We start from the raw sequence: 22739 nt of genomic DNA, 5'->3' as shown, positions 1-22739 counted from the left end.
ATATGGCACGTGTACGAATGTTCTGTGTGAATATTATGGTTTATTGTCACAGTCTGAATGAATATCATTTCTGTTTTAATTAATCCTTTTCACAGGCCAGAGCTTTCTCAGGGAAGGGTGTAATAATCTTCATTATAGGCAGCAGATCTGTTTCTCATTCACAAATACCTGTCCTCCTTCAGTTTGACGAGGTGAGAACTTCACTGTGAGTCATATTGATATTAGTGTCTAAGATGACAATGTGTGGGACTTTTTAAGGTGCTCCATCACTCTGAATGGGAGAAATTGATTACATTTCTCAAGCGGATTTATGGGTAAGGAGAGACTTTGGGAGACACTGTTACAGTAGGATGTGCAGAATAACAATTTACACGGATCATGAATGTTTGCACCTTTTGTAGTTGTGTACGCTCTTATGCTCACTACATTTATGATCAAAAATACAGTAAAAACACTGATATTGTTCAATATTATTACAATTTAAAATAAATGTTTTCTATTTTAAGATATTGCAAAATATAATTTATTCATCCATAGAGAGCAGCAGTCAGGATCTGGGACAAGTAGAAGCTCTCCGGCAATTCCAAGTAGTAATCATGAGTTCTAAGAGGACTCATAATTCTCGTAATTCCGACATGGTGTGAAAGCAGCTCAAGTAAGGCTTGCTATGCTGTCAAAATACTTAAATATTTATACATATATGCATATTTTGCAATAAATATAAAATATATTTAAATGAATGTGTATTTATTTATTTATTATTTCTACATCGTTTTTTTTGTCATTCGCAATGTCTTCAGTGTCACATGATCCTTCAGAAATAATTATAATATGCTGATTTGGTCCTCAAAACATTTCTTATTTTCAGTGTTGAACACTGTTTAATATTTGTATAGGCCTAAAAATGTGATACATTTTTCAGGATGAATACAAACGTCAAAAGAACAACATGTATTTTAAATATATATTTTTTGTAACATTGTAAATGTTTTTACTGTGACTTTTGATCAATTAAATGCATCCTTACTGAATATGTATTAATTTCTTTGAAAATAATGATTGACCCCAAAACGTCAGTAGGGCTATACGTGAAACTGCAAAAATATAAGAATGTCAAATTATTGTATGCTAATAGATTTTTTTTTTATTACATTTATTTATCTAAAACACATTTGACAACACTTAACTCCAACATGACATTTAATTAAAATGTCACAGTTTAACTAATAACTAATCTTAATTGGCTATAAAAGAAGCTAACAAAAATGGGTTTACTTTTTGATTTTAGGCCACTTGTCTCGCATCAATCTGTCTTTCTAAAGATACAGGTCACGTGCGCGCGCACTCTCTCTCTCTCTGTCTCACGACATACCCACCCACCGCCCACCCTCAGGTGAGATAGCAGGGATGTAATGCATCTCTCTCACACACATTTCTGTTTGTTTCTCCAGTGTTCAACTTTCATTCGTTTTCTCCATTCAAACTAAAAACTTCGTTCGGGTGTCGTTTCCACTAGTTCAGGAATTATATAACGTCTTCATAGCAAAGTTAACTGACTTTCTCTGGAGCAGCAGGGAAGTTTAATTGTTTTAGATTTGGACATCGCTTCTGCGCCGAGCAAGATTGCGCGTAAATCTCAGCGCGAGGCGCGCCCGGTGCTGTCGAGACTGGGCGTCAGAGCGCGGGTGCTCGCCACGGGAGTGCTGGGTGTCGTCATGGTGCTGGTGCTGGTCATCCTCATCCCGGTGCTGGTCAGCGCGGCAGGATCCGACCCGCGCTACGAGATGCTCGGCGCGTGCCGCATGGTGTGCGATCCGCCCGGAACGAAGTCTCCATCATCAGCACCGGTGGACAACCGTTTAGTTCAGTCCCCACCAACTTTCATCCGCGGTACGAAAGGAGAGCCAGGGCGCTCAGGAAGGATCGGTCCGAGGGGTCAGCCGGGTCCACCCGGACCTCCAGGTCCCCCGGGGGTCATAGGAGAACCAGGGCCACCTGGATTGCCCGGTCCGCCCGGAGTCACCGGTGTCATAAGCGCAGCGACGTACAGCACCATCCCCAAAATCGCCTTCTACGCAGGACTCAAGAAGCAACACGAAGGATACGAGGTGCTGAAGTTTGATGATGTGGTCACTAATTTGGGCAACCACTATGACCCCTCGAGCGGTAAATTCACCTGCTCCATCCCGGGGATCTACTTTTTCGTGTATCACGTATTAATGAGAGGCGGTGACGGGACCAGCATGTGGGCTGATCTGTGCAAGAATAATCAGGTATTTCATAAATCCAGCTGTCACACAGTCCGCAGGCGTTATAGCCTATTATTTTATTCAACGAATCGATCTAGTTTTGGTGCATAAGAAACATGCTTAACTTATTTTTTTTATATATAATAATAATAATAAAAAAGATTAAAAAAGGTAAGCATGTTTCGTATAAGTAGTGCTTATACAAATCTATTAATCGCATCTAACATAAAGATTTGTTTACATAATGTGTATAGGTATACCTATTTATATACAGTTGTCAACATTTGAAGTGGATCAAAACCTTTCATCAAAGTTATACATGAATTTTGAACAATAACCGTTCTTGTCTTAGATTAACTTTTTTGATCCAATTCAAACGTTGACTACTGTATATTATATATGTCTCTCTGTGTGTGTGTGTGTGTGTGTGTATATATATATATATATATATGTATATATATATATACACATATACATACATACATACATACTTACTGTGTACACACACACACACACACACACACACACACACACACACACACACACACACACACACACACACACATTACATATAATATACCTATACACACACACACATTATGTAAACAAAAATCTTTATGTTAGATGTGATTAATTGATTTGACAGCCCTAATTAGTAGTAAATATTTTGGGGGAAAAAAGCACAAAAAAACCCACGTTTATTATGTTTTGATATGTACATAAAATGTTTAATTGATTTTTTTTTTTAAGTTGAATGTTTCTTTCACACTAAAACTAGACTGAACAATTTAAATTTAAATATTGTCCAATTTATGCTATTTAAATTTATATTTTTCACTATTTACTTTACATTTTATCTTAAGAATATTATAATGATTAGATCATTATTAATTATTATACAAGTTCTATTATATATATATATATATATATATATATATAAATAAATCATATAAAATTGTTCTCAGCCACATGTGATATTGCAAAAAAATAAAATAAAATAAAATAATTCATTGCTGTGCATCAGCAATATGACATTTTTTACAAACATGCCTTCTTCGGTGGACAAACTGAAATTGTCGTCTTAAGAGAATAACGTTAAACTTCCATGGGTAGAATTTTGTTTTAAGTCTTTGGAAGTACCAAGGAGTCATAACTTAATGTGCACTTCTCTCATGAGATTAAATATATATTTCTTGCAGGTGCGTGCAAGCGCTATAGCGCAGGATGCAGATCAGAACTACGACTACGCCAGCAACAGCGTGATATTACACCTGGAGCCCGGAGACGAGGTCTACATTAAACTAGACGGAGGCAAAGCCCACGGGGGAAACAACAACAAATACAGCACCTTCTCAGGCTTCATGATCTACACCGATTAACACCTGTGGAAGAACCTGCACTTTCAGATGTACCTCGTTCTGACGTCACGGAGGGCACACAAAAGTTGAACCCCCCGAGCCGGCGAAGGATAGAAGCAACAGATCGTCCGGTTGAGAACTATACATCTCCAAGCATGTGAACACACACTCTACACGCAAATTAGTTTTTAGAGAAATCACTGTGATTTAGAAACAAATCTTACAGTGTAACACTGGTGATTGTAGTATATTTATTGAGAGATTAACCGGCAGAAAGCAGAAAATCATCATTCCATTCCATATGTGCCTAACGTACACTGACACATGGCTGATCCGAAGAGGCTGTTACAGAAAACCTGATATTAGCCCGGAAACAGTTCAATGACATTTCTTTAAGCAGTTCTCATTCTTCGCACACTAAATGTCACATTTCAACCACAATTCTCTACTGTTTTATATCAATGTTTTCATTTAAAAATATTACCACTGTCTGGTATGTGCAGTGTCATCGAACAAATTGTGAATAAAATATATTGTATGATTTGCATCTGTGTATAAATTTCCTATAATACTAAGCATCCTACATATATAGTGCAACTACATCAATCAACAAATTCAATTCAATACTATCTAGAAATGTTTTAGCTTTAAAAGCACTAAACTAAATGCTGCTGTAAAACTTCCTCATCTATATCCACTAAAGAATTCAAACGGGGAATTAATTTTGTAAGCAAAATACTCATGCTAGAAAAGTCACCAGCAATAAAACAAAAATGCTCATTTTAAAGTGCCCCTATTGTGCTTTTTGGAGAACCACCTTTCATGCAGTGTGTAATATAGCTGTGTGTGAATGTGAAAGGTCTGCAAAGTTTGAAAGATTAAAGTGCACCAAATAAATTATTGTCTCCTAAAAGAAAGAACTGATTCTGAACTTCCGAAACGAGTCATCAGCGACTCCTGTCTCACTTCCTGTTTTGAACCTTCGCACAGATTTACTGGACAGACTCTAGGGAAGATTTTTATTATTATTATTTTATCGTTATTCACTTTCAAAGACTTTTCAGATGTATTTAAATGCCTCTCAGTTTAGTGCTTTGAAAATCAACATTAAACACATTTAAAGGTGAATCCAGTTTTATGGGAAAGGGAAGCTAGTGCATTTTAAAAATGTAAATATTTTGGATAATAAAGTCTTTAAAATACTTAATAATATTGACTTATCCCTTTTCTTAAACAATGGTTAAACTTTGATGTATATCATTTTATAAAGCTTTTTGTTTTGAGAATGAAGTTTAATTCTTCATTAGAAGACTTTCATCTATGTTTTTCATAGACAAAAAAAAAAAAAAAAAAATTCACACACACACACACACACACACACAAAAACACATTGCTACCTAAAGATTTAGTTCTATAATATAATAATTATCTGAAACAATTTTAACTGCTGATTCCAAACAATTTTTAATTTTTTTATTTAAAGAGTAGCCTATATGAGTTAATCTCCCCTCCTTCTCACAACCTGTTTCTTCACATGAGGTTATGATGCTGTTTTTACTCAATGAGCTACAATATTCTGGACATTGAAAATCACTTTTTAAATAGAGATCACAATTCTTAATAGACAACTAATCATAATACGTAATTGAGAGATTATGAGAAAATGTTAGTTGCTGCAGTCTATATAAAAAGTATATTTAATAAATTTCTGTATGAATTGAATTGTCATTTAAAAAAAAAACAGTTTGAGTGAATGATTCAATGACTCGCTCATAAAGATACCACTTGTTTCATTCCTGGATGAATCAGTGATTTTCAACAAATCTCTTAAATGAACAATTCAATGACAAATACATTTTTTAACAGTCGCTTGTCGCCACCTACTGGTGTAACGATGTAATTGATACATTAAGTTACTTTCAAAAGGTGATTTACTCTATTTTGATCGCTTCCGTAGACATCAGTGTTTCCCCAGTATTTCTGTGATAATTTGAATTACTGTAACAGAAATGATGATTCTGTGGTTGAAAAGACTGTTTGTGAAGCCGTTTCACACCTATACATGACAACGGCTCTTTCTTGCTCAGCGTTTGATTGTTCGTTGTGATCGTCCTCGTCAAAGGTTTAAAAGACAGAGCCGAATCTACTGAAGGAGTATGATTGAGTGGGTCTTTGAATCGAGATCATGAGCTTTCAATGATTAATCATGCAGTTTTATTGCACTACGTTTTTGTGCTGAATTCGTATCACTTTCGTAGGCTATTGAGAGAATAAAAGATAGAAATCCCTTTCATTTCCATTGCCAATTCCATCACCAATTTGAACTGGAATGTCAACCCATCAACGCCATCTGACCAATCAAAGCAGAGCAGACCAATCACAACAGGCTGGAACATCTGACCAATCAGAGCAGAGAAAGCTCTTGGAAAGAAGGGGTTTAGAGAGAATGAATCTTCGAATGAACCGTTTTCAGATTCTTAGAGAAATTAGGTGATGTGCAATGTATATTATGAGAAAATAAAGTGTTTTTTGACATTTGATGAATGTAAATCTATTGTAGGAGGCCTCCAAAACAAAATTAGTAACCTTTAAAATAGCATAATAGGAGCACCCTTTAGTTGAAATGGAAGGAAACTGGATAAGATGTTTTGATATGCCGTCATCTAATAAGAACGTTATGGATGACTCACACGGCATGATTTTTTTTTAACATTACCTTGCTGTTACACAGGAACAGAGCAACTGACAGTGTCATTATTTTACTAAAGGAGTCACTGTGAGCGGCCACCTGCTCCAGAGGAACATCTCTCTGTCCTATACAATGACCTGTCAGAACGCACACCTTTCAATTATTAGATGTGTACGGCAAGCAGTCTTACTTTAGACATACAGTCAAACCCAACCACCTTAGTACTAATAGTCAGTTTGTTGTAAAGGAGCATCTTTAAATTCAGCATGATATTGCCATTAACTGTTTGAGACGTTTGCAGCTAGACAATATAAGAAAGCACAGTTTGCACATTATTAGTGTGCGATTGATGAATAATGAATTTTGTGAATAATTAGAACTTTGATAGCACCAGTACCGTTCCTTCTGTGCTCATACCACACTTTCATTTTTTCATTGTGACTCCCTGAGTTTAATTAATAGTCTAATTACTTAAAAGCATTTTCTTTGGTAGTTCATCCAAGAAAACAAAGCACCCATTTTCTATGACTCAGAGCCATGTTTTTATTTTAACCACTTTTTTTTGTGGTGAGAGAACTTTAACTAGACTTAAAAGGTTCAAATATTCAAATCAAATATTTACCAGGCTTCAGTGATTTGTGTTAAACCTAACAGTGATCTATGGGTCCCAACTTTGACATCTTACGTGGATTAACGTTTACCAAAGTATGGAATTTAGCACCAAAATCAATTGAACAAAACAAATGTTCTTAACAATTAAAGGTAGAAATCAATATTTGGTATGTTAACTTGAGGAAGTAAATCGACTTTTAAGGCAGTTGATTTATTTAAACGTCAGCCAGTGTTTAGGATTCTCAATCAGTATTTTGTCCACCTGGTTCTGAGTTATTCCTCGGGACAACATTTTGGGAACAATATTCTCCAGGATGTGGGAGTAGCCATGACCGCCATACTTGGTCAGTCTGTGCTTGGTGTGGATATCATGGGCGATGAGGATTCGGTCTTCATAACCTTCCCTGACCAGAAAGACTAAGCTGGTGGAACAAGACAAAATGACTCTCAATGATCTGTTGACAGTATATAAAATGGATAGTCTCATTAAATTTGTGCATCAATCAAAATAGCATGTTTAAAGAAACACAGGGTGTGTTCACACTTGCCATGTTTGGTTTGATTAAAACGAACCCTGGTGTGATTGCTCTGTTAGTGCGGTTCATTTGAATAAGTGTGAACGCTACCATCTGAACCCTAGTGCCATCAAACAAGCGGATCGAGACCTCTGGAAAGATGGGTCTCTGTCCACTTCCAAACGAACGCGGTTTGAATGAAATATGAACGCAACACGGACAGAAGACATGTAAACGTACCAAAACGTACATGAGTGCATTTATCCTAGAACACAGCATTGTTTTAGATGTTCGGTAAGTTCCGTTGTGAAATAAAACCCGACCAATCAGGTTGTGAACATATCGCTACAGTGTGAACGCCAAGCGAACCAAGACTAAAGGCCAATTTATACTTCTGCGTCGAGTGTACGCCGTAGTGTACGTCGTAGGCTACGCACGTAGGCGACGCCGTCGTGAGCATTTACACTTCTGCGAATGTCTGTGTTGCTCTGCAGTTACACCGCCGAAACGCTAGTTGGCGCGGGTGGGTTTTAATGTTCCAGTTCCACTGTGTTTACATTCCTCGCGGCTGTTTTGAGTTTAGGTTTCTACGAGCAATGGCGACTGAAGGAGTCATACAGATGGCTGTATTTCCGCACTTCTTCAAGCAATCTCTCGGTCACTTGGTCTATTTCCATGGCTCTTCACTGCTCTTCGGAATTTAAAAATGGCGGGCGGGCGGTGCAGAGTGCAGAAGATCATTCCGGAAATGCGTAGGAGGAAACGCGATGCTATCCAGCCGACCAATCACAGATCTTGCGGTCCGCGTCGCCGCGACGCGTAGTTACATTTTTGAGGAGGTGCGCGTCAGGGTACGGCGAAGGGTACGACGTATGGTACACGTCAATGCGTATGCTACGCCGTACCTTCTACGCGCACCCGACACAGAAGTATAAATTGGCCTTAAGGGCCCTATCATACACCCTGCGCAATGCGGCACCAGGTGTTTTTGTATGGTTTCAGCCCGAATGGTTTCAGTGTTTTTTGCTAGTTTCAGCCCGACACGGTTATCATTTTCACATCCTGCGCCACATTGTTTAAATGGCAAATGCATTTGCGCCCATCTGTGCACCCATGGGCGTGCTGGTCTGAAAACGAGGTGTGTTCAGGCGCATTGTTGGCGCGTTGCTATTTTGAGGCAACTGAAATAGACTGAGCCATTGACCAACTGAAACCTGGTCTAAAGTCAACTAGACTTTGCGCCACTGCGCAATAATTTTTTTGTTATTTAAAGACCATGTTATTAATATGCGCCTATAATAGGCGGGTCCACAACGTGCGTACACTTTGTCCCGTAGATGTTTTGCTTGCATGATTTAACCTCGCGCACAAGCAGAACCGTTTCTCCGCTTGCAAATTCCGCCAAGTAAATAGGGAATCCGCCATGGCGCGAGCGCAACTGGCTTTTAAAGAGAACGGGAGATGAGACTCTGATTGGTTTATTACAAGTTATGCCCAAAACACATCCATTACTCATTAAGAGAATAAGGACAACCCTTTTAGACCAAGCACCGGGTGCGCCGACCATTTTCCGGTCGTTACACTAGCAAAAGTGGATTCGGACACGACCTTAGTGCGCTTGCAATGTGCGCTTAAGACCATGCGCTTAGATCGTTAAAATAGGGCCCCAAATTTTTGTTTTTTTAGTCCGGACTAAACGAACCCAGCAAATTGAACTACAAGTGTAAACACACCCACAATCATGTACTGTACTGATTACCAGAAAAAGAAAACGAGGCAGATGTTTATGACCCATCTAATGTAATGCCTGCGTTCTTGTTGGAGGCAGATACTTACTTCTGAACTCTCTGGCTGTCACTGGGCATGTCAACACGAAGGTTGAACGGGTAATTCAGCAACTCTGTGCCAAAGAGGTCATATTCAAGGTAGCTTCCCAACTTTGCAAACTCCAGAAGCTCTTGACGATCATATATGGTTCTATAAGCGACACACAATAGAGCTTTAAAGGCATGACATATTTTTGTAGGTCAAAATCCAAAGTTACCATTTTAGCACTTCCGGTTCCATCGTCCTGAAGTCAATGTGTTTTTTGAATGGGTTTGCGGTTAAATGCTTGAAATAAGGTCTGTGGTTAACAAGCTCAAGATATATTTACGTTTTATTCTTTGACACTGTTGTTTCCATTCAGTACTCATTCTAATTCTATGAGAATAGCAAAGTCCAAACTACAACTATAACAATAAAGACAGAGAAGAACGATATCACTTTCAGAACAACTTTTTTTCCCAGCTAATTGACGCTAAAAACATTTGACAGCCAATCAAATTCCACCAGACTTTGAAGAGCTTGCGAATTTAAAGCGGTCAGACCAGCCGCAGCGCTAACCATAGAAACCCGGGCCCACCCATTTTCTACTATGGTTTTGTACGTTTCTTCATTCGGATCTATTTGCGATCCATTCCATTCTAAACAAACAACGCAGTTTACATGCTTCGTCCTTGTTACATTATTCATTAAGATAATAATTAATAAATGCACGCATAATTATCAGTGAACTTGATAAATGTTGCAGATATGTTTTACTATGCTATTGGTGGTGGTTGAGGAGATTCCCCCCTTCTATGTAAAGCGCTTTGAGTGCAGAGAAAAGCGCTATATAAATGTAATGAATTATTATTATTATTATTATTATGCATGCACAAACAAATGCCTTTCAACTTATGTGTGCAAAATTCTGAATAAAATGAATGTGCAGCATTCTGTAGGCCTACTATATGAGTCTGTAGGCCTACTATATGTGTTGTAGCCATTAAATAAGCTCATTTAGTTTCATATTTGTTCAAATATTATAATGTTATTTTTTCATCTATGTTGATTATGAAAAGTGAACCGCACGAGTAAGATAGGATGCGCAATATATCGAGAGACATGGAGCGGGTCAGACATGATTTTGACCACTTAATTAAGTTTTGTTTTGTAGAAAGCCTTTTTTTAAGTGAATTTCGTTTTGTATAAATTGTATCTTAATTTTTATAATTTTTATATCAACCAATTGCCTGGATTTAATAAATAAGAATATAGCAGACAATATAATCATGGAGGTGCCCACGCGGTCACTTGCATTGCTCGTGAACAGGAGCGCATCCTAACTTAACGAAACTCAGCATATGCCTCACAGACATGAAATATATCTTAAGAAAGCTTGAAATGTCTTTTTAACAATTTAAAATGAAAAGAAATAGGCTACTCTCTGATTATGTAATCCATGATGTGCATTTCTCTCTATAGGCGCGTTCACTACGGAGATGGCGATCGTCAACTTCATCTTTACAGCTGTTGTTGCTGTTAATAAACTAAAAAATAATAGGCCTATAATTTTATTAAACAATAAATTAAATGAAATTGTAATTGTATTAAAAAAAGCAAAAAAAAAAATTTGTTTAAGGTTTTTATTTTATTTTATTTTTTACCTATGCTAATTACGCATTAAATTCAGGTAGGCTACTGAGTCGCTGTCCTCAGTGCCGCAGAAAAGCGCTGAAACGGAGATGAAGGGGAACCCGTTTTTTGTGGCTTATTTTAACTGGCCCATCCAGTTTTCTGGAGGCCCACCTTCAGTCAAAATCCTGGCGCCGCTAGTGAGTCAGACTACATAACTGTGTGAGCGCTTATATTAAACAGAATGTTATCATCCATTGGTGTGGACACTAATATAATTATCACTAATATTCACACAATAATAATCTAACCTGTCTATAACATTATAGGAATCCAGAAGCCCTTTGTTAGCTTGTCCAGGTGTGTTTGATTAAAGTTGGAGCAAAACTGTAGGAAAGTGGACCTCAAGGGCCAGAGTTGAGAACCCCTGATCTACATGTTGTTCTCAGACCACTGTTAATACTTTGTGGTTTTCTTCCTCATAGGAACCATTTATGGAACATGTTCCAGTATGCAGGTGTTTTCCCACCTCTTCTTACCTGTCAAGATGAGACATGACCGTTTTGGAGATATCTCCACCAGCTTCCTGCAGAATGCGGATGACCTCTCCAGGAGCGGCTGTGTCCCGTCCAGGGTGGATGATGACGGGGCAGCCGAGCTGAGTCTGAGCGTGAGCAGTGGCTCGCAGGACCTTTTTCTCACTCTCTGTAATTGGCCAGCTAGTGCCGATCTCTCCGATCACGCCACAGCGGATTCCTGTGCCGTCTGCTCCATGGAGCACCTCGCTGACAATGATGTCAGTAAGCTTGTGGAAAAAAAGATGACACATTTGAGAAATGGGAACAAATCATTTCCATCTAGGGGTGTGCGATATATATTGTTTATGACAATATCGTAAAGTATTGTTTTGGTCTCATTCTAAAGTTAAAAGTGCAGTTCCAAATAATGCCTTAACAGAAATGTGGTGAGCAACACACAGTGGTGTTTCGTTCCTGAATTAATCGAAATTATGCGTTCACATGAATCAGACTAAACGGTTTAAGGAATAATTTAAAGACTCACTCATTAAGACAGTGACTTGTCGCCACCTACAGGTGGTTATAGTTTCATATGCCAATTTCATTGAAAAATATATTTACATTTTAAAATCATTAATCTCAGCATTATTTATGCAACTGTAACTGCAGTGAAAATACATCTAAATGCTAATTTAGATGTATTTTTTGTTCCACTTCAGCAGTGCAAAAATAGATTTTTGATCTAGGGGTGTAACAATATATCGCAATACAAAAATGCAACAATATGTATCGTGGATAGTGACAATTTGTATCATGGATAGTTTACCCAAAATAAAAAATTACTGTGTGAGAAAAAATGTCAGTTTACAGAGTTTAGTGTCAGTACTACATTAAACTATTATAATGTTGAATATAATAATGTATAATAATGCAATGGGGGAATATTTGTGGATCCTGATAATGCCAAATGTCTCATGTTACCAGTAAAAAGTGGCCTACATTATTTTAAATATATCTAGTCAGTGACGGAGTGCAATCATATTCGTCTAAAACAATTCTGTATTTTCAGCTTCAGAATCATCAATATTGTTATTCTGGTGTCACTAGTGTCCTGTGCTTTGGGTTACCAGCGCCAAGTCCAAGCCTCATTTACACCCACAATGTAACATCAAATTGAGCATTTTAATCAACAGATATTTTTTTGTTAACCTTTTCCCATATGTCTTAGAGTATCGCAATAATATCGTATTGTGAGTTCAGTATCGTGATATATCGAATTGTGGCATGAGGGTATCGTTACACCCCTACTTGATACTGATTTCATTTGATTGGTAATCGCCTATAGTGTCTCGTATTTCTAATTTAATTTATTGAATAAATGTATTTGCAAAAGTATTTAACTCAAAAGATGATGTACACATCTTATCTAATAAGATAAAAAATACTTCTAAAAATCAGTTTAAGGGGGAAAATATCACCCTTTTCTGTCACTGCTGTGAATTAACCACCGCACAGAATATAAAAAAAACCTTTGGGAGTCAGTGGTCCACGACAGGCCTAAACCAGTGAAGGTACCAGCACTAATTGGTAACGACTAATTGTCGATATAAAATAAATCCCAGAAAAAATTGTGTCAACATCGCACACCCCTATTCCCATCATTCTGAAAATAGAAAAGGCATCCGTTTTGTATTGCAATGTAGTCACAAGACCACACGCTCCAACCTTCTCAACGGTCATCTTTCGCGTCTCATCAGAGTGGGTCACGTCCACATAGTACCCCGCTCCAGCTATGACATGCACACCCGTGTCCTTCGCCAGCTGACGCAGGACGGGCAGATTTCGGTTGATGCCCGTGGTGGTGTTCTCCACTATGGATCCTCCTCCTGCTTTACGGTAACACAGCAACTCTTCCTTCACCGCCTCGATCTCCTGATTCAACAGCAGGTTCTCTTGGTGGCTGTACGGATTCTGCTGCAACCAGTGAAGATGCTTCATCTCAATGGGAGCTGCGGCGAGACCCTCATCTCCAGGTGCTGGGGGAACGTGGCTGCACTCAAACGTCATTGTGAGGTGTTCGTGTGTCATGGTTCGGCCCAGCTGATCAGGCTCGATCAGACCAAGCACTGTCTGCACCTTACCGCTACGCTCAGACATGGTTTCGGGGATCCTGTCCAACAAACAGTTACATTCATTAATATAATAGTGTTCGGACAGTGTGAAATTTGAATAAAAGTAGGGGGGGATATACCGGTAGACACGATTAACCGGTAGAGATTCTCGCGATTAATCGCGATTTCACAGCCCTATTTTGGACTATCGTGTCCATCGCAGTTACGCTTATGTGACGTTGCTGTGCGGTCACGAAAGCTTATCGTTTGCATGCATTTTTTTTGCACACAGCTGATTTTAAAACGTAGAAGCGCAATAAGCAGTGAAAGTGAACTAATTTCAGTGTGCTTTTTGCCACCTAACTGGGCTTGAATGGTTAAACACATAACTTGTGTCATAATAAGCAAGTATTTGCAAGTAAACGGTCATTTATGTCTTAAGTGAATGTAAACAGTTGAGAAAGAAAACGCACGAGTATATTGGATCAGTGCAGTCGGTCTTAAAATGACAGCATCCAAATTTAGGCTACCTGCTGTCACTATTCATGTTAAACAACAAAAAAAGAGAAAATCTGTCACTACTCTTGACTGAATCACTTTTTTTTTTTTAACTTTTTTTTTTATAAGAATACATTTATATTTCCCAGACAGCAACATAGTGTCGGCCCACATCTGGTACACGTGGATTCCACATGGCCCAGATGTGGGCCGGATCTGGGCCGACACTGTCGCTGTCTGGGTTAATTTACACAGTAAAGACTATACATTGTTTGGTTTTTTAATACATTTGATTACTAATAGCCTATATGAAGAGTTCAGATGCAAAAGCCTGTAAGTGCCATCTGAAATTTTCTTCTAGAATGATCATTTTTATCAAGCTCGTTTATTTAAGTTCAGTAATTTCACTTAAATGGCAATTAATAGGTCATTTTCATTGCCATTTAAGTGAAATTACTTAACTTAAATATACAAGCTTCATAAAAATGATCCTTCTAGAAGAAAATTTCAGATGGCACTTACAGGCTTTTGCATCTGAACTCTTCATATATATATATATAATTTATTTGTTTCTTTGTTCTATTGTAGTTTGTTTTATTATTTAAGTTTTTTCTTTATCACTGTTTACAAGTCTTCATGTTTAGCTTGAGAGTCTTTGTAGGCTAGTATTCGTTTTTTAAATGATATTGAAAATGGTTTGAATTATGAAATTTCAATGGTATCAAATTTAATATCATCAAAACCTCATTTAAAACAAAAATAACTATCTTGCAATAACGTTATCATGAAATAAAATGACTCATATCGTGATATAAGGTTTAGGTCATTTCGCCCACCCCAGAAAAAAAATACTTAAACATCTTTTTTCCACAACTCTATTTAAGCCAAGAAAAAAAGAACTGCATGTTTGAAGAAGAAGTGAATGCTTGGCTGGTGTAAATCTGTAGGCTACTGTAAATGACTCATCTTGGCTGTGTCATAACGGGTTAGACACACCTTGGCGGTTCGGACTTTGCACTGACTGAAGACTACAGACATTGCATTGAAATGCATTTAATGCTGTTTACTAATTTCCAAATATGGATTACATAAGTAAATGCACTTGCAATGCATGTAAACAAAAGCGTGCATGAAGATGTCCGAATAACTGTTACCTGGTTTGATAAACGGTCTATTTAACGCTGCAACATTTAAAGTAGTTTAAGATTATGCGCAAAATAAGATGTAACCATGTTCATAAGATTGAGATTCTAAAATAAACTGAACACAGAACTACGGACAGCGAGACTTCCTCAATAACAACCGTTAAAAGTCACAACACAGTCGATTAGCATGCAGTGTAACTAGCTGTTATTTTTAAATCACACGACGCTGTCTGATTATGCTGTTAGAGATTCTTAATAAACATTGAAATAGAACGCAAAGTGAAAATAAAAACCTGCCGGTGAGTTCAACTTCGAGTCTGCAGATTCAGAACTGACAACGGAGCTATACATTCTCGCGATTTTATGCATATATCGCGAGAACCAGCTTTCACATTCACATTTAAACACTAGAATCTGAAGTGCTCGAAACTGAATAATTAAAACAGTACAATTAAATGAGTAAGAATGAATGCAGTAAGTTACCTCTAGTCTGAAGATGTGGTTCCGTTCACACAGTTAGCCTGTTTTTAAACTTTGAAGCGTATGCCACGCCCCTTTCTGTTCACTGCCCTTTGTGAGAAGTGCTCTTATTATATAAGGGCCCTTTGTGGAAATCGGGATTCGGAAAATACATCCTCCCTCAGATGAGTGCCATAAAGAAATAAAGCATGTTATTATGAAATATAACATTTGGAAACTATTTATCATTATGAAGCTGAAATCCAGCCTATTATTTTTGTGATTGGTTACAAGTGGAATGTTTTTCCAATGATTGTTGTGTTTCCATGGGAATCCATGGTGGAAAACAATTTAAACCAGCTTAGACCAAGAGCCAGTTGCATAAACACACTGTGTCAAACAGTTGACGGTAGCCAGTGACTTCCATAGTATAGGAAAAAAAAATACCATGCAGTCAATGGCAAACTCATACACGTTTGGAACAACTTGAGGGTGCGTATGATGACAGAGTTTTCATTTTGAGGTGAACTGTCCCTTTAAGAACTAGTTTGACATTGTTGTGCTTCTACATTATTTCATTTCTATGCCCTGCTGCTATTTTTACAGCCTAATGAAAATAATTTGCTAGATGTGTTTGTAGCCTGATGGATATAAGAAATCTTTCTTTGTTCTAATCACATCAACTGACTAACCCAAATCTGCTTCCCGTATTGGGAAAAGCAATTAGTATGCAACAAAGTGCACATATGCAAAGCCTGATCTAACCATTGATCCATGATTTTAAAGTGGCACCTTGAGCCGTAATACATTTTCTCTGTGCAAGTCTGATCTAACTAATAGTGACAGGTCCTGGGGAGGTATCTGACCAGGGATTCGTGTACAAAATTAGTCCTTAGAGAGAGCAAGAATGACTAGTAGGCCTATTAAGTATCAACCAACTGCAAATTGCTAAACAGCTGTTGGCGTCTCATGTCACTTCTAATTCATCCACTGTGGAATAGACTATAAAAAGCCTGTGCACACTGTTATTAAGATGTTTATTATAAGTGGTCAGTAATCTGATTTTCCCTAACATTGATTTGGTTTGTTATTAGTATTTTTCAGCTTTTGCTCTATAATCCATTAGCAAGAATGCAATCCAGGTTCAGCCACATCAAATAATAAAAAAGCCCATCAAAGACTAAAATATATGTCTATATATGAAGAGTTCAGATGCAAAAGCCTCTAAATGCCATCTGAAATTTTCTTATAGAATCATCATTTTTATCAAGCTTGTATATTTAAATTCAATAATTTCACTTAAATGGCAATGAAGATTACCTATTAATTGTCATTTAAGTGAAATTACTGAACTTAAATACACAAGCTTGATAAAAATTATCATTCTATAAGAAAATTTCAGATGGCATTTAGAGGCTTTTGCATCTGAACTCTTCATATGGAACAAAGGTATATATCTGCAAGAGGTCTCATTATAATCAGACATTATTTTTGAAGATGTGGTTTGGATGAACAATGGCCCGAATGAGTCACTGGCCCTGAGGACGTCAATCAAATCACAGAATAATCCAGATATATTTGACATGTGTGAAGACCAAAAACCTTATCAAAAATAAGTGTATATTTAAAGGGATAGATCACCCAAAAATGTCTCAATGTTCTGACTTGAGGTGCATGGACAAAAACATTTTTCAAAATATATTTTGTGTTCCAAAGAAGAAAGAAAGCCATACAGGTTTCAAACAACATGTAGCCTAGTTTATGTACACAGAAGGAAATTGTTTAAACTCAGTTAATATAATAAGTTATTTGGAAGGTATACCAATATGCCAATATGCTGGAGTCTATCCCAGTGTCTGGGAAACACCCTGGACAGATGGCGAGTCCAACACAGGCAATTATACATGTCAGTTATAAATAATCAGTGAATGGCAATCAGTTTTAGTTGCTTTATTGGCATGACAAATATTTGTACATTCGTATTGCCTAAGCATTGCAGCATAGCTGTGTACTTAAAATTGGGCTATGATGATTTGATGCCGTTTGTATATTCTGACAAACTTCTGTATCTCACCTGAACAAGCGAGTAAATCATTTGATTGGTGGATAAAGTTTATCTTGACTCATCTGTAGAAGCATCAGGCAGAAGATTATTCAAAGCTGACACGGTGCTGCAGCCCTGGGTGTGAATTAGTTCAGCATAATCACTCTATTCTGCCTGATAGACTTGTGACCCATCACAGTTTATGCAAATCTTTGGCGCAAGACTGGGAGATTCATATCAGCGTGTGGTTCTCCCATAACACGTCTGAAGTGTTGAGAGAGGAGTTCAGTTTATGCTGTGCCAAAAAAGATGAAATAATAGCTGTATACAGTGAGGCAGAAGCTTCCTCATACATTTGTGAGTGAAGCAGGCCAGATCTTTTTTTTTTTTTGGGGGGGGGGGGGGGGGGGGTGACAACTTTTAAAAGTGACAACTTTTTAGTTGTCACTATACCTCTAGCACAGTGATTCCCAAACTTTTTGAAAGCTTGGCACCCCTCTGTAGCGTTTTTTTTTTTTTTTTTTTTTTTGGCACCCCCCAATGAAACTAAACTTACATGTTTATATGTTATTATGTTTAATATTATTATGAACATTGCATATAAATGATCAAATTGACTTGTTTTATCAAACAACTTAAATAATTTTGCATTATGATTCTGATGAGGACACCAAAGGCACTGATTTTGATAAAATTAAATCTAGATGAGCAAACAACAAATGAAGCATAAACAGCAGCATGCATTTATTATGAATGCATCACAACAACAGACATAGGCCGTGTCCTAATCAGACGTGACGCGACGCCGCGACACGAGATAAAAAGTAGGCCTATCTTTTCCATGTTAATCATGGTTTTTGTCCTAACCAGCCACGACGGCGACACGCAATGATTCTATTTTAGAAACTGTTTCTATTTCTGCGACGTCGTTTCTGCAACAGAAAGTATGATAATCTCAGGTAGCGTTTGTGTGATTTAGCCTATAAATGTTAAAAGCGTCTGTGTGAGTTTGAATATTATTTTGTGTGTATTTTATAGCCGTACTGAAAGCAACAATTCACCTCAGATCTTCAAAATAAATAAAAGTGAACAAGAACGTTCAAACTGTCAACTCATTGTTAAGTGTATTTTATGACAACGAATTGTCTCAGTAAGTGATTTGAACCAATTACTTTATGTGGGAATCATTGGAACAAAACATATTTAAAGATTGATACTTAACTGTTTAAATAATAATAAACAACTCCAGTTCAATTTTTTCTTTAGTTTCTCATTTGCTTTGTTCAAACCTGACCTTACCCTTAAAAAATGAAACTAAAATATCTGTGCATGAAACTCATACACAATCTATCATTTCAAATTAAATCAAATGCAATTGCATTTCTCAACCGCTAGATGGCACAATCGAAACGCAACTGAGACATGACTACTGGGACTACTTTAGCCAGATCTCGCTATAAACATTTCCGCCATTTTCAGTTTTATTTTACACGAGGCAGCTGTCGGAGAGCAACGGGCGAGCGACACTCTGAAAACCTGCAAATTTCTACTTTGATCTTGTAAGTATGCGTTTTATTTTTGTTATGTTCATTATTTAAATTAGTTAGTTGTTATAATGTGTAGAAACCGTGACATTTTAACATTACCATTGCAGAGTACTATTTTTCTCCAACAAGTTAACGTTACCTGCATGTGTTATTGCAACTGTGTGCCCTTTATCTAAAATGTATCTAAATTCAAGGTGGTAAGCATGAAACTATGAAACTTATCATTACTATTTTTTATTATTATTAAAGATACCAATATATTTTTGTTTTTAGATTAGAGTAAGAAATAATAGTTTTTGATTTAATGCAAATTTTCAAAGTACTTTACATAAAACTTAACAGCAACATGCAAAGAAATTATATATATATATAAAATAAAAAAATCCTTTCCAATTAATAAAAGGTAGTGGCAAACAGTAAAGTCTTTAAACTTGATTTAAAATAATTAAAAGATGCAGCATACATTCAGTTTTCAGTGAATTTGTTTCAGATATATGGTGCATAAAAACTGAATGCTGCTTCTCCATGTTTTGTTTTGACTTTGGGGATATAAAAGTAGCTGGCTACTGTCCCAGATGACCTGAGAGGTCTGCTCTGGATGGTTCATAATGCATCAGAAGATTAGAAATTTACTTTGGCCTTAAAACGTTAATTAATTTAATAACCAGCTGTAGTATTTTGACATGAATTCTTTGACAGACAGATAGCCAGTGTAAAAACCTCAGAACTGGAGTGATGTAATCCACTTTATTTGATTTAAAGACACTGTTTATTGCAAATTATCCAGCAATCAGTCAACAAAGTACAGCAATTGAATTTACAGAACACTTGTCAATGACTACCATTACATGTCTTGTTACCAACATTCTTCAAAATATATATATTTTTTGTGTGTGTTCAACAGAAGAAAGCCATACAGGTTTGGAACCAAGTGAAAGTGAGTAATTTTTTTTTTTTTTAAGTGAACTACCCCTATAAGTATCTTTTTATGTTCATTAGAGTTATATGAGTAAGTGATAAAGAATGATTTATAGGGATAGTTCACTTTGAAATTAAATTTTGGTATGTTTTAGCTTACCTTAAGGGCATCCAAGATGTAGGTGTCTTTGTTTCTGCAGTAGTTTCAATTTTGATATTTTTAGGTCAAACTGTTCTTGTCAGTCATCATATATATATATATATATATATATATATATATATATATATATATATATATATATATATATATATGTATATATATATGTGTGTGTGTGTGTATATATATATATATATATGTGTGTGTATATATAATTAGTGCATCACCATTATGCAGGCGAACATTTTCAATTATTGACATTAATAATATTGATATAAATTGTCTATATTGATATATAAATGATATTGTCTCAATCTATATTCCGTAACTCTATATTGGCCAGCTCTAGTGTGCATCCAAGCAAAAGTGAATGACTGTAATTAGTTAAAAATGATTGTCAACAATGCTTTTCTTGAGCAATAATTTTTTTCTTTTTCTCATTTGGCAGACGCAGTGATTACCAACTTTCCTTCGGCGACTGAATGGGAAATAAAAAATGCAATTTCTGGTCATTTTAAACAAGCACCAGGGAGAGCAGGGGGTGGTGGTTATGGATATAAAGCTAACAATTCATTCTTAAAAAAATTTGTATCTTAAGTTGTTTTACATATTTTCCAATTTTTTATTTGTTCATTTTTATGTTTGAATGTTGTCTAAGTTGTTAATATAATTGTTCTAAATAAATTCTTTATATTCAGTTAGTTTGGATGGATTTTCATTTATGAGAACCTGTTATATTTGAGTGAAAAGAATCCTTATGCCTCATTTTGTTGTCTATTACATGTATATGTAGTGTAATTGATGACTAGTCTATTCTTGGGCTATGGTTAGACGTCTATTAGATTTTCACTGACAGCCCAAAATCAGCCTGGTTTTAGCCTAGACCCATATTGCCTGTCTATTAGACGTATATATGTAGTCGTTTAATAGCTGTCTAATTGATGACTAGTCTATTCTTGGGCTATGGTTAGACGTCTATTAGACGTATATATATAGTCATTCAATAGCTGTCTATTCTTGGGCTATGTTTAGACGTCTATTAGATTTTCACTGACAGCCCAAAATTAGCCTCGTTTTAGCCTAGACGTCTGGGCTGTGTTTTGACGGCTATTAGACGTCTATTAGACGCAAAATTGCTTGCTGGGTGTGTCCCTGGCATTTGAATGGGGTAGCATGTGCCTGCTTTTGCGAGCACAGCCTCTTGATACAGGGGTAGATTGAGGATAGTGCAACTCGTAGATCGTGCTCCACTGACAGGCTCTGGCTTTTTTGTTCCCTTTTCGAAAGGGAACTCGCACTCTGCGTCGATGACGCTTTGGGGAACAGGTGTCTGAAATTACTATCAAATCATAGCAATCATATTGACCGGCCGCTGACTTCATTAACGTGCAACCCGGCGCCTTGCAAATATGACTATCACCTTTTTCGTCTTCAGGAACTGTTCTGTCTGTAAGCACTTGAGATTACGGTAAGAAATAAAAATTAAATGCACTGAGAAAGCTAAGCAATGCTTCCAGAAGTGTGCAGCTCCGTGCCCAAGATACTTGATGCCGGGTACCACACACGAGATGTGCGTTTTTTGTTTGGTGAAGAGCACGCACAGGCAGTTCTCGAGGGAGCTGCCTATGCAAACTGTGAGCGTTTTCCCTTGAGAACGCTCCGCTCTCGTTTGGCACTCTTCTCGAGGGCGAAGTGGGTTCAGCGTCTGGATCTCGTGGTTCGGGTCCCGCTCGTGCTGAGGCAGAGCGGTGACGCGCATCATGTAGTTCCCAGATGGAGCTCGCCGATCGCCTTGAGAGGGGAATAACCCTCTCAGATGATTCGGCGGCTGACAAGGGTGAGCTGCAGGTGGAGGATTTCTCTCCTCCGCCTAGCCAAGCAGCGAGTGATCTTCAGGATGAGCAGGAGATGGCTGATGAGGGTGGTGATAATCAGATAGATTCTGAACCCTCTCAGCCACTCTGCCCGGTGTATGCTGAGCTGGTGGATGTAATGGATCGCGCTGCGGTTGCCTTGGCAACATGTTAGGGAAGAGATCACTCGCGGTAGGCTTGATGATCGGTTTCTCCCCGGCCATAAACCACCAGCTCAGGTGAGCCTTCCATTTCTTCCTGATCTCCATACGGAGATCGAGAGGGCAAGGAAGAACCCATATTCGGCCCTTATCCACCGACATCAGCGGGCTAGTTTCGCTGATGTTGTGGTGATGGGAGAACATGGGTACGTGTCAATGCCGCCCATCAACGAGACGTTTGCGAACTATCTCTCGTCTGGGCGGGCATCGACACTGAGAGCTCCAACCCTGACATCCAAACCTTTGAAAGCAACATCGCGTTTGAATAGCAGAGCATACACAGCAGCGGGTCAGACCGGTGCTGCCCTGCACACCATGGCGGTGTTGCAGGCACACCAGGCCAATCTGCTGGGGGATCTCAACCAGGGGGCGGGGCTGTCCCCTGAGGCGGTTGCTGAGCAGACTCG

General features: G+C 37.7%; 2 protein-coding genes and 1 long non-coding RNA gene across 5 annotated transcripts; 2 read left to right on the top strand and 1 right to left on the bottom strand.

Moving 5' to 3' along the window:
* The first annotated feature begins 787 nt into the window (after positions 1-787).
* Positions 788-4148, top strand: c1ql3b (complement component 1, q subcomponent-like 3b). The gene is made up of 2 exons (XM_082174115.1): positions 788-2273; positions 3449-4148. Exons 1-2 carry the CDS (start codon positions 1716-1718, stop codon positions 3626-3628), a joined length of 738 nt encoding a protein of 245 aa, XP_082030241.1. The 5' UTR covers positions 788-1715; the 3' UTR covers positions 3629-4148.
* Positions 3845-15758, bottom strand: pter (phosphotriesterase related). 3 transcript variants are annotated; one of them, XM_082174080.1, is made up of 5 exons: positions 15617-15758; positions 13105-13549; positions 11401-11666; positions 9260-9400; positions 3845-7330 (listed from the first exon to the last, which is right to left on the bottom strand). In XM_082174080.1, the coding sequence occupies exons 2-5, from the start codon at positions 13534-13536 to the stop codon at positions 7120-7122; spliced, it is 1050 nt and encodes a 349-aa protein (XP_082030206.1). In that variant the 5' UTR covers positions 13537-13549; positions 15617-15758; the 3' UTR covers positions 3845-7119. The 3 variants fall into 3 exon arrangements, with proteins under 3 accessions (XP_082030206.1, XP_082030205.1, XP_082030207.1); XM_082174079.1 differs by lacking the exon at positions 15617-15758 and adding an exon at positions 15427-15582; XM_082174081.1 differs by lacking the exon at positions 15617-15758 and adding an exon at positions 15431-15480.
* A 3270-nt stretch (positions 15759-19028) lies between these two features.
* Positions 19029-21386, top strand: LOC309501267. Its single transcript, XR_014206834.1, has 3 exons — positions 19029-19195; positions 20088-20120; positions 20707-21386. It is a non-coding gene; the product is annotated as an uncharacterized lncRNA (long non-coding RNA).
* Positions 21387-22739: the final 1353 nt, after the last annotated feature.

This window comes from Leuciscus leuciscus (genome assembly GCF_965113295.1).
Source record: "Leuciscus leuciscus genome assembly, chromosome: 6".
NCBI lineage: Eukaryota > Metazoa > Chordata > Actinopteri > Cypriniformes > Leuciscidae > Leuciscus > Leuciscus leuciscus.
This window is presented reverse-complemented; position numbering and strand designations above follow the sequence as displayed.

Excerpts from the sequence above, each read along its gene's own strand:
- c1ql3b (XM_082174115.1), top strand. The coding sequence starts at position 1,716 with ATGGTGCTGGTGCTGGTCATCCTCATCCCGGTGCTGGTCAGCGCGGCA. Across the intron at positions 2,274-3,448 it reads ATCTGTGCAAGAATAATCAG|GTGCGTGCAAGCGCTATAGC; the intron begins GTATTTCATAAA and ends TATTTCTTGCAG.
- pter (XM_082174080.1), bottom strand. The coding sequence starts at position 13,536 with ATGTCTGAGCGTAGCGGTAAGGTGCAGACAGTGCTTGGTCTGATCGAG. Across the intron at positions 11,667-13,104 it reads GAAAGATGACCGTTGAGAAG|CTTACTGACATCATTGTCAG; the intron begins GTTGGAGCGTGT and ends TTTTTCCACAAG. Across the intron at positions 9,401-11,400 it reads GTCATGTCTCATCTTGACAG|AACCATATATGATCGTCAAG; the intron begins GTAAGAAGAGGT and ends TGTCGCTTATAG.